Raw genomic sequence first — 12,160 nt, 5'->3', positions numbered from 1 at the left:
TGTTTCTCCTCAGCAATGCATTATGCATCACAGGTAGATTTGAAGATGAGAAATCAAGTGGGGCAGCAGTTTTGAGAGATCAAGGAGCTGTAGCATTTGAGGCAAAAACAACACTCTTTGCCACTCCAAAGCTGGGAGGTTCTCCAAAGCGAGCTTAATTACCAACTGCAGGCAAAGCTTCATTTATAAACCACAGGGCTTTTACTAGAAATCAGAGGAGCTAATAAGTTGCCTGCCCATTCTAGGTCATCACCATGAGCTGGGGAGCACAGAGGAAGACGGCTTTTTTACATTTTCTTGTTAGTTTGTGACTTAAACTCAGCTCTTTGGTTTATCCACTGCTGTTTTGTATCATTATCTGTGTCAAGTAGAGTAATTATCTAACAAATGTATAAAAGCTGCTCTCTAATTAAATGCCATGGGCTGTAAGAGATGGAGATAAATTATTTATACTGCTTTGATGAGAGCTAGCTAGCTCTAAGGAGTGAGCAGTCAGTCGCTTTTAGAACTGAAAGCACTGCAGTGAGATTTTTACAGAAAGTTTTCTGGGGGGGTGTTTGGGCAAAAAAAAAAAAAAAAAATCAAGAGAGTTTGCCATTGGGAGCGAGGTGCATCAGGTTTCTGTGTTTAGCAACCAGTTTCTGCAAAGATCTAATTTTCACATTTGAGAGATATATTTTCATGCTGCTATTTATAGTCAGAAAGAGATGAAGCCACATAAAGGGTAACTTTGGAATTTTTCTACCTGGGCCCTATTTTTACATGTTTTTGTGTCTAAGTGACTAATGGGAACAACAAATTTAGAATTTGGTCCAGTTTTGAGAAAAAATCTGCAGCTGGCAGTGGCACAACATCAATTTACATTCACAAAAAATGTTTGTTTCTGCCACTGACAGGCTCAAATTGTTGTTTTCAGTTGCTGACAACATTATGGAAAGGATTCTGCAGAAATATACATTTATTTTAAAGTTTAAGATCTTTTATGTTGAACCAGAAACAGCCCCAAATAAGCTACCAGCAAACCAACCAGACTCAACTTCTTTTGTTCCTGTCAACTTTGAATAGAGTTTGTTTTTTGGTGGGTTTGGCAATAGCAATTTCAGGGTTGTTTCTAGTTTAACAGAGAGCTCTATCTCTGTAGGGATCCTTTTTTATAATGTTGACACACACTTATAATAGAAATCTGATCCTGTCAGTGGCAAAAATAAGCACTTTTAGTGGAAATAAATTGGCAGTTTCACTGCTGCTGGCTGCAGTGGTTCCGCTCAGTTTTGGACCACTTTCAGAGTTTGTTGTCTCCATTATACGCTTTAACAAAAAAATACAGTTCAGCTTGAAAAATTCCAACGTTACCCTTCCAGCAGGCACAAATAATGTGTAATGCACAAGTTGTTCCTGTTTCTAATACTTGTTTTAAGCATCACATTTGAAATTTTAGATATGCACCCCTGGTGCACACACCCTGCCCTATTGTAATTTTTCTGCAGGGCAAAGTGCAGCTGAAATGCAGCCATTCATCCTCTACAACCTGCAAACCTCCCACGGCCAAAAAACAACAACAAAAAAAAATCACAATAATGAAGCATAACTGAAGAGAATCAACAAATGAGACAAAGGAAGCAAGCCAAAGTCAGATAAGAATTTCTTATTATTCCAATAAAAAATACATTCATACAGAAATATAACAATTTTGCAAAACAATTTCAAATAAAAATTTCATAAAGCATAAACATAACAATTTTACAAAAGTTGTTTTTTTTTTCTTTTTTATACAAAGATTCAGTTGAGAACAAAGAGCTGTGTGTGTGTGTGTGTATGTGACAGAAGAAGTTGGGGTAGTGGGATGAGAAGCGATGATGATAAAAGATGCAAGCAAACATGGGGCTTAATCAAGGCTCAATTACCACTTGAACAGTATTGGCTGCCGTGTTTTCACAGAATGGATGTTCCCCTCCCTTGCCCACAAAAGGCACTGCCAGCACTCCAAAATCTATCGCAGCAAGCACTTTCAAGTTTGTACTCATCCCGTCTCATTTGGATCTGAAATCTATAAGTCGTAGCATGCCGCGCTGCAACATTGAATTCCTACAGCGAGGTCGCTGATCTGGAGTGGGTGGCACGGATCACTTTATCCTGAAACTGTAATAAGTGTGATCCATATAGTTACTGTGATCGAGTCCCCCTCCGCCTCTAATAAAATCAAACAAATCCACCTTTAAAGAGATATTGTCATGGGCTTCTTTTTTTTTTTGGTCCAACTTCTATGTGTCGACGCCTGATCTTTATCTCCTCCTCCCCCCGCCCCCTCGCTCGCTCCTGTGGTTTTCATAATACTGTTGCAGCTTGGCTAAAACAACGCTCCCCAGACAGGTCAATAACCAACCTACACAGTCAGCAGTCTGTGACAGATTCCATGCCAACAAAGCCTTTAGCAATTCATTACTGAGAGGCAGTACAAGGCGAGGCCTGTCCGACTGCAGCCTGTTAATTACAATAAATCTTTAGCTTTTTCTTCAGTCCCACTTGCAGGGATGGAGGGACAGAAGGGGGGTGATGGCGTTGGAGGAATACAGCAAAAAAGGAGCAACTACACACAATAACCCATTATTGTTTCCCTAGTCTGGTTGTCTTGTACCTTAGAGCTGTGTGTGATGGACTTGAGTACATACTACACAGTAGTCAACGTCTTTAATACATGAATTTAAGTGCTCTAAACAGTTTCTTTTTTTACATGTTGCAACTTATTCAAACGCGTCAACTAAACTGGCGCCCACAGACGAAAAACAGTGATTAAACCGACAGAAGGTGCTTCTCTTAACATTTTAGCGACACAATCGACAGACACTGAACACAAAAGTGGTGCGAGTTAATGTGTAACTGAGCCTTGATCAAGCTTGTCGAATCACCCATACAACAAACGTGACCACCCCCGGGAGCAAAACCACCGCAGGGTCCAGCCACTTGCATAAGGCACCATTAAGGTCAACAGTGCATTATTAGATAGAAAAGAAAGTAGAAAAATCAAAAGTACTCCTCAAGGCATAGGATGAATGAGAAAAATGAGTAAGCAGTGGTGAAGTCTCCAGCCAGTTGAAAAACAAAACGGATGAAAAAGAAAAAGAGGAAATCATCGAGGCTTTATGTACAATATTGTAACATTTAACCGTTCGCACTTTAGCTGCACTTTTATTGAAACTATTTGCAGTCCTGATTACAGTGGAAACATGAAATGAACAAACCCTAGAACCATGCAACACCTGTCTATGATACTGAAGTTATAGTATAGTTGTGTTATACCTCTAAGCACACAGCTTATACAATTGGACTACAAATGAGCTTTGTAGCTTGTAAAAAAATAATAAACCAGGCTACATAACACATTGCACATTTAGTAGCTGCACCAAAAACACCAAAAAAAGCTCCTGTCATACACTGACCAAAGGGGGGGGGTTTTGGTCCCTGGGTCGCTGACCAGAAGGCGGACACCTTCTCTTGTTGGTCAAACCCAAGGCCTCAAAAGCTTCGGAGACCCCCCCAGGTCTGGGTGCCAGACAGACAGGCAGGAACTTCCATCCCTGGCCCCGTCCTCACGCTGCCACCGGGGAAACACTAATGGAATGTTTCCCCCCAGAAACCCATTCAGTCCACAGCAACATTGGTACCAGCCCCGCACCATCCATCAATCCATCTCCCAAAAAAAACTCCTCTCTCTTCCCAGGGGACCGGTTAGCCAATCTCAGACATTCACAGTGCACACATGCTTACCTCAGACAGTTTTGTAAAGTACCAGTGTATCTGCTGTCCGGGAGATGTCCCCCAAAACATCATGCACCACACATACAAATCATTCACTCTTTTTGTTTGTGTCTTTTATCTTTTTTTTTCTTTTTTTTGTGTGTGTTGTAAGTCCTTCTCAATCAGAAAAAAACGATTTTCTTCCCCATCCATGATTTTGTCCTCTTGTTGCAACAGACAACCTTCAGAGCGCCTTTCTCCAAAGAGAGGTCCCGGAGGCACTGGGTTTCAGTATGGTGCAAAACGGCATGCTTTGGCTGGAACACACTCCCACGACTCTGCTCTGGGACAGTTCAACCGAGAGACTGGTCGGGAGACGGCATTTGTTTTTCTTTTTTTTTTTCCTCCTCTTTTGAAACTCTCCCCCTTCGCTGCGTTGCTTGGTTGGAGCTTGCCCTGCTCTAGATGTGTCTCTTCATGTGAAGAGCCAGATGGTCAGACCTGGAGAAACATCTGGGGACAGAGGGGAGGGGAGGAGGAAGTCAGTAACAATGCAGAAATGGACTGCTGGGAAATGAGACACGTTTTAGGAAGTGAATGAATGAATGAAATAAGTTTGGAAGGAAGCTCAGAGCTACAGTGATTGTAAATATTAATGCCTCAGAAGATGAGAAGAATTTGAGAGTGATTCCTGCTGAGGAGAGGCTGATTAACTCCGAATGACCTCCTCACTCAGCTTTAGTATAACTGACTGATATCTGACTTTGAAGGCCGATACTGATCTCAATATTTGGGCGAATCTGTCGGTGCTCTTCGGTGTGTGGTGGACACACAATTTGAAATGACCTCAAACCTGGCTTGACCCTTCCTTATTGCAATTTCTTGTTACTTGTCGGCTGACTTATGCACTGGAGCTTGGCAATATGTCAACATTACATCAATATAATGATATGAGACCAGATATCATCTCAGATAGGGATACCGTAATATTCTAAGTGTTGTCTTTTCCTAGTTTTTAAAAGCTGCATTACAGAAAATGTAATTTTATAAACTTACCAGACTGTTCTCGCTAGTCTTATTGCACTATGGCTGGGATATATATCGGTATTTTATTGATTTCCTGATATGAGACTTTACATCAGCTTAGATTTCGTGTTTTGCATTATCATAAATGTTGTCTTTTTCTGGTTTTAAGGGCTGCATTACAGTAATATTATGTAATTCTCTAAAATTATCAGACTATTTTAACTGTTCTTTTTGCCCTACAGCCGGGAAATATATTGCTATTTTATTAATATTGTGACATGAGACTTGTCATACGGTTTTGTCATATCATAAATGTTGTCTTTTTCTGGTTTTAAAGGCTGTGTAATAATAAAAAGATATTATAGCTGTTCTACTGGCGTTACAACTGGGCAATTTATAGATATCTCATCAATACTGTGATAAGAGACCAGATATCATCGCAGATTTTGGATAACGTAATTAGTTTTCAAGGCTACATTACACTGAGATGATGTAATGTTTTTGAATTTACCAGAGCCTTTCAAGCTGTTCTAATATTTGCCTTTCCCTCTCGTCATTATGTCCACATGACTGATGATTATTGATTTAAAATCTCATTGTGTAAATATTTTGTGAAAGCACCAATAGTTAACTCTACAATATCCTAGCAATATTCAGGTTAAAAAAAAATTGGGATATTTGTTTCTCTATATCGTCTAGCCCTAATACAAATGCATTATATTGGCAATAAGCTTATTTTGGATGACTTATCAGTTTAGTTTTAATGTTCTGAATGACATGCATCAGGGCTTTCAATGTTAAAGACATGCACGGGTTATCTTCATGATGCAGGGAAAGCAGATCACATCAACAAAAACCGCACGTTTCAGCTCTGTGTGAAAGGGACCGAGGCGACGTTATTTGCAGATCAGTGACGTGGCTCACCTGTCACAGTGACTGCATTTAAATGGCTTTGCCCCAGTGTGCTTCCTGAAGTGTCTGGTCAACTCGTCGCTTCGTGCAAAACGCCACTCGCAGCCCTCCCATGAACACCTGTAAGGTTTCTCACCTGCAGAAGAAACAAGGAGATGATTAGCACAAAAACACAAAAGGAATATTCTCCTGCTCAGGTTGTGATTGGCCGCCTCTGCAGCTTTTGTTATTCAAATGCTTTCAGATCAATCAGCCCGGGGGCCAGACCAGATGACATGTATATGCTGACAAGTCACCAGAGACCCAAATTCCGCCAAACCTGTTGGATTACTAGCTGTGTTTTTCCATGCAACATGCTAGGAGAGACACTGTGCAGCCGAAAATGTGAAATATAGAAAATGAAAAAAAAAAAAGGCGTGCAATTTCACGCCACTAATCAAAAATAAGAAGCGCTCAAATGACCATTCAGAGCCCCTCCAACTCCGTGCCCCCTAGCTCCCCGCCCATTCACCCCTTTCCCATGGTGAAACTCAATCTGTTTTCAAGTCCTTTTATCTCCCATGTGCAACCCCTCCCCCCTGCTCTCTCTCTCTCTCTCTGTCGCTCGCTCGCTCACTCACTGGCTCAGTCAGTCACATTCCAGATAGATTAGGTCACAGTTTAGGTATCCAGCCATGCAGAGCTAATACTCACAGCGCTGCAGCTGAGGACATCATGCAATGTGGACCTTTAATTACATTACACAATGGATGGACAATGCCATTAAGGTGGAAGACTGAATTAAAAGCACTTCTGCCATTCACTCAATAAAAAGGGAGTTTTTTTTGTAACTGTATGAATGAGCAGCAGAGACCCTCATGTTCTTCCTCTGTGTTTACATACATCACACATGGTCATGATAATAACCCCGGCTCTTCAAGGCGCTTCAAACTCACCTGTATGAGTGCGCTGGTGTGCCTTTAAGTGGGAGCTCTTCGTGTAAACCTTGCGACACCCGTTGAAGTGACACCTATGTACTCGCCTCCTGCCGTCCGGAGACGCGTCCCCGCAGATGAGTCCCGTCTTTTCTGTAGTCTTTGCCACCCCACCGCTCCTGATTTTAACCGGCAAGTGCAACCCGGCGTGCGCCGCGACCCAGCCGTTTGTCACGTTGGCTTCCGGAGAGGATGGGGGAGTGCTTATGACAGAGGGGCTAAAAGGTCCAGAGCCAACCAAGACAGAGCCCAGAGGGTTGGAGGTAAAGCTGTGCGTGGGCGAGAGCTCCTCAGAACTGTCTGAAGCTTCGCTGCTGGCATCAGAATTCACACTGTTGGTGTCCAAGATTTGGCTGTCCTGATTGTCCTCCTCGTGGGCCGGGGGCAATTTTGGGTCAGACTCGGCCTTGGCCTTGTCCCCGCAGGCCAAGATCAACTTGCTCCAGAGGTCCTCCTGGCCATCGAACTTGAGGTCGGATGTGGAGACGTAAGGCTCGCTCTGTAGATAGCGCTCCAACTCCAAGCATGTCTGCAGCAAAGGAGAAGATACAGTGAGGATACATGAGTCAGAGGAAGAGAGGAGGTTCATTCACAGCAGCAAAATGCTTCTGTGTGGGAATTCCTTTTAAATCATGCATGTGTGCATACCCCAAAATGCCTTGTGTGGTGCAATATTTGTTAAGTGCTTGCAGCAGGAAGCATTAACCAGGAAATTGTAGCTATTGCCGCACTTATCTTTATTGTGCATTTAAGGCTCATGCTCGTAATGATCAGATTGGAGCATTACAGCCAGGGTTCCCACACATTATCATGGACGAAATTTCCAAACTTTTCCATGACTTTTCAAGGACCCATATTTTTTATCATTTATATCAGATTCAAACTCAAGAAACAAACAGAATTCCAGCTAGCTTACATACAGAATAGGAGAGAGGAACCCTGGGAGATAGTGACAAAACGTACGCTACGGTAAATAAAACGTTGTCATACACTGACGCGGGTTAAAGCTACATTACAATGACAGCTACAGAAAATGTATTTGCTGTTATGTTGAATTACGTGGAAGGTTATCCACAGAAGATTGTTACAAAAATCATTAGTCCATGACTTTTCCAAAACTTTCAATGACTAACAAATTCCATGACTTTCCAGGTTTTCCATGACTTTTGGAACCCTGTACAGCTGAAAAGATTGATCAATTGATAGAAATTTAATCATTTCTTATGCAAAAACAAGTACAAAGGAATACAAGGATCTGCTGCTGATATGAATCATACAATGACTGGACAGATAAAACAAGCAAGTTAAGCACATCATCTTGGACTTTAAATGCTCAATAAAGAAAATATGCAGCAGATGTATTGATAATGAAAGTTAAAATATACAAACTTTGCATTTCATAACCCCAAATTAAGGGCTAAAAATCAGCCTCCCTCACTTCATCAAGCCTGATCTTAAACATCACCACATGCAGCAGCCTTTTCAGCTCCATGTGATTTCTGCAGGCCTGAGCTGTCACCCCTTTGAACTCAAACTCTCTTACACCTGAGCGCGGCCCAACACTAAACATGCATTGTCATTTCAGCACTCCAATGACTCACTGAACAAAACTAGACTCCTTTTAAGGAAGCCGCTCAACTCCCCCCTCCACCACCACCACCACCACCACCACCACCTCCTCCACCATGAGCCATTCAGCTGCTTTTCCTCATGCAATCACATCCTTCCTCACTGTCCAGCTCAGAACATAGCTCCTTCTTTTATTTTTTGGACTTCAGGAGTTGAAAAGCAGGGACCCTACATTAGGAGGTGCTCAGAGACAGACAGCAGATCTAACAAGGCAAGGCGCAAGAGAAAAAAAAAAGATTTCCTCCAGGCTCCTGGAGCCTTACACAACATTTTCCAGCTGTGCTAGTGCCTACTCATGCGAGCAAGAGTTGGCCATGGCTGACATTTGATAGTGTCATGTTGTGGAGCCCATTCAAATGCAAGGGGGATGCAAATGGGTGTTAGAAAGGCGATAAATGTTGGGTGAGAATGTTGCTCAAATCACTATGACATTTTGTGCCAATAAATGACTGTTCATATTAAAAAAGAAAAGATTGACTGATGATCTACGGAGCTGATCTTGATTTCTGAATCAAAAGCTGACTGATTTCAAACTCTACTCTTGAGTGAAACCAGCTCGGAAAGCACCCGCTGAAAGAAGAAGAAGTCAAAATATAGCAGAGCAGCAACGCACGCTGCTGCTTGCTTGAGTTACTCTGTCCCCATTCATCTTGGCGCAGCAGAGCCTCGACTCCAGCTGTCAGACTGACACACTGATCCACTTCAGCCTGCCAGAAACTTCATAACGGAAACTGATCACGGAATCAGGTGAATGGATGCACGGGCGCCGTCTAATCACTGGGTGTTTACAACCGCTCTCACGGGATTTTTTTTTTTAACTTCTCGCGTGTGATCTATGAAAGCAAATTAAGCCACACAAGCTAAGCAAAAAATAAAAAATAAAAAAAAAACAGAGTTGTTAGATATATTCACCTGCTGCCAGTACTCCTCCAGTGACGGTAAGGCTGAGAAATAGCCCGTGTCGTGAACTATTTGAAGTTCTTGAAAGATGCTGCACATGGGTAGAACATCCATTTTTTTTCCCCAAAGAGGTTGTCTTAAAAATAAAAATAGCTGCTGTTGAATGTGTCTGTTAGGTAGAAAAACACCCAGTGGGAAAGGAATAAGAGTGGTCCCCAAAGCTCTTGTTTTCAGCAGCGGGAGCAGCAGAGCCGAGCCGAGCGCTCCGTCCGTCAGTCAGTCAGTCCCCCTCCTTCTTCTCTCGCTCGCGTTCAAGGTGTTTGCAAACACTGCACCGGACTGGATGGGGAACAACTGCGCTCTGCAAACTTCCCTATTCAAACCTCGATGCCCGCCCCCACCCCCCTCCCCCTTCACGGCAGGATTACGCCTGCGGGGCGTCAGCCAATCAGCGGCGAGCAGCGTAAGGGATTGCAAATGATATCACAGGCGGCCAATGGCGGCCGACTTCTGACTTAATTTGGTTCTTTCTCGGTTTTAATTGGCGCGTTTAACTCGCAGTGTCTCGTCGCTGATTGGCTGGTTATTTATAGACCTATATATAAGCGGGTGATGTACTCTGAGAGTGTAGTCTTTTCTGTCGGCGACGTGTTTCGCCACAGACAGCGCATGTGAGCCGAAACAGTTTTAGTCATCTTCAGTGGAAAACATCTCAGTCTCTCTCTCTCTCTCTCTCTTTCTCTGTGTTTGTGTGTGTGTGTGTGTGTGTAACTTTGTCACAAGTCTCACTTGGCAACACGCTGTTTCACCCTTCAAAAACAGCAAACAGCAAATTGGCTTGACTTCTGTCAAAACTATGGGAAGAAGGCAACAAGCAAGGAATGAAGAGATCACCCCCAAATTTGCAAGAACTTTGTAAAAAGTACAGAAAATACATAACATTTGGAAAATAAATTAAAATAAAAAAAAAGACCCAGAAAAAGTGCCTAAAATTAATTGGCCTCATTTGTCTCAAAAACATGGGAAGAAGGCAATGAGAAACAAAAGACATGACCCTAAAAATGGCAAGAAATTTGTCAAAGGAGTAAATAAAAATACATTTAAAAAGTAAAAAAAAGAAAGAAAGAAAGACCTGGAAAAAGTGCTTGAAATCAGCAAGAAATTTGTGGAAAAAAAATAAGAAAATTACCTGAAAATGTGTAAAGAAAATAATAAATATGTTCTAAAAAAGACCTGGAAAGAGTACTTGAAAATATAATATTTAACCCCTTGAAACCTGAGCAAATTGGCATGATTTCTTCTAGAACCATGGGAAGAAGTCAATGAGTACCGAAAGAAAAATGACCCCCAAATTAGCAAGAATTACTTAAAAAGTACAAGAAAATTACCTGGATATTTCTAAAATAAATAAATAAATAAATAAATAAATTAATAATAGAAAAAATTAAAAACAAAAAAACAAAAAAAGTGCTTTAAAATCATAATTACTTTGTATCAAAATTTTAAAAATGTAGTATAATTATGATAAAGTGCTCATTGACTTTTTCCCACGTTTTTGAAAGAAATCGCACCAATTTACTCAGGGTTCAAAGGTTTAAACACTTGAGAAAGGAGTCTCAAACCTGGAGCGACATCATTTCCTTGTACTGCTTTCAAAGGGTTAAGCAGATGAGTTCACTGAGGCTGTGACTGTGTTCAAGTGCATGTGTTGACATCAGCCACCACATCTTGGGACACAGTGACTAATGGATGGCAGCAGGACATTATTGTGTTATCAGCAGCACACGTATGAGTTTAGAGGAAACATTTGTCCTCACTTCTCCTCTCTGACTGAATTAATATAGACCGGAGACTTCTGCTTTATCGCCGAAAAAGTACAAGATCAGAGTTAACACTGTCCTAAAGCGGAGGTTCCACAAGTGCAGTATGCCATTAGTTAAAAAAGCTTTTTTTTTCTCCCTTCATCTAATTTGCACTTAAAAGAGCGTGTAGCTGAATTAATATTCAGAGTGGTTCCCCAAAGTTAAAGAATTTGTTTTACCCCAGTTTAGTTAAGATACACGGAAGACATACTCAGTTATTTCCAAAAAACATTTTAGACCTGAGTGTGCCTTTTAGCAGCAGTTTCACCCAACGCGTCAGGAAAGTGGCTCCTTAGGGACTGTACTTTATTTATCTGAGTAATGGGGTGGCTAAGTTGTGACTTAGTTGATGCTTTTTTAGATCATGACCCCCTCCAGAGCCACAAATATTTTTTTCTTGAGCATGACTTGAGTGACTGGGGTAAAATGTGTGACCCTCCATCACAGAATAACCTTATACTGATCTGGATGAATACTCAACTCTGATTGGCTGCAGGGTGTTCACTGCACGTCGGACGGCTCATGCCTCCATTTTGGCCATTAAAAATAGATTATGGACACTATGTACGGCATTATCCCTTACATATGTAAAAGAAAATTGCCATAATAAACGGTGCAATTTTGGAAAACATGCCCTTTAAACCCACTTGCAGGTTTTGGGGTTGTGACGGTATTTCACATAAGTACAACTATGACCATTTTAAGTTGAATGTCCGGTCCCTAAACCAAACCAAAAAACAACTCCTTCCCCAGTGACTAAAAAACTATCTGAGGGCCTTCCCATTTTGTACCACCCCTTCCCCTCCCATAAATAACAAACAGTCCCTAACTTTAGTTTTTCAAAAAGTGAAATCTGCTTGTGATTCCACATTAGTGTCCACATGAGCTGGAAGCAGAACAACTAATACCCTTTTTCCTTCTCAGATGGATTCATTTGAGCTATTTTTATAGGTTCCTTTTTATACTTGGTAGCACAAGATCACACATTTCTGATTATTTACACTGCTTATTTCTGCATTCCTGCAATATTGATGTGTTTTAGCTTTAAAAATAAAAAGACATAGCATATAATCATTCAGTCAATCCGTGTGGCATCCATTATTTTTACTTTTTCTCAAGGCT

The 12,160-nt window shown here is 41.5% G+C and overlaps 1 protein-coding gene across 1 annotated transcript; it reads right to left on the bottom strand.

Annotated features, from left to right (window-relative positions):
* Nucleotides 1-1,630: 1,630 nt before the first annotated feature.
* Nucleotides 1,631-9,539, bottom strand: klf6a (Kruppel like factor 6a). The gene is made up of 4 exons (XM_042510388.2): nucleotides 9,189-9,539; nucleotides 6,609-7,176; nucleotides 5,686-5,809; nucleotides 1,631-4,248 (listed from the first exon to the last, which is right to left on the bottom strand). Exons 1-4 carry the CDS (start codon nucleotides 9,288-9,290, stop codon nucleotides 4,197-4,199), a joined length of 846 nt encoding a protein of 281 aa, XP_042366322.1. The 5' UTR covers nucleotides 9,291-9,539; the 3' UTR covers nucleotides 1,631-4,196.
* Nucleotides 9,540-12,160: the final 2,621 nt, after the last annotated feature.

Source organism: Plectropomus leopardus, chromosome 21 (genome assembly GCF_026936395.1).
Source record: "Plectropomus leopardus strain MGB_pleo_1.0 chromosome 21, ASM2693639v1, whole genome shotgun sequence".
Taxonomy (NCBI): Eukaryota; Metazoa; Chordata; class Actinopteri; order Perciformes; family Serranidae; genus Plectropomus; species Plectropomus leopardus.
The sequence above is the reverse complement of the archived record's forward strand: the minus strand, read 5'-3'. Positions and strand labels throughout refer to the sequence as shown.

What these genes read in the sequence shown, in the direction of transcription:
- klf6a (XM_042510388.2), bottom strand. Translation starts at nt 9,290, where the DNA reads ATGGATGTTCTACCCATGTGCAGCATCTTTCAAGAACTTCAAATAGTT. An exon ending in ACACCAGCGCACTCATACAG is followed by an intron (nt 5,810 to 6,608) that starts GTGAGTTTGAAG and finishes TTTCTTCTGCAG; the next exon opens with GTGAGAAACCTTACAGGTGT. An exon ending in AAATGCAGTCACTGTGACAG is followed by an intron (nt 4,249 to 5,685) that starts GTGAGCCACGTC and finishes CTCTGTCCCCAG; the next exon opens with ATGTTTCTCCAGGTCTGACC.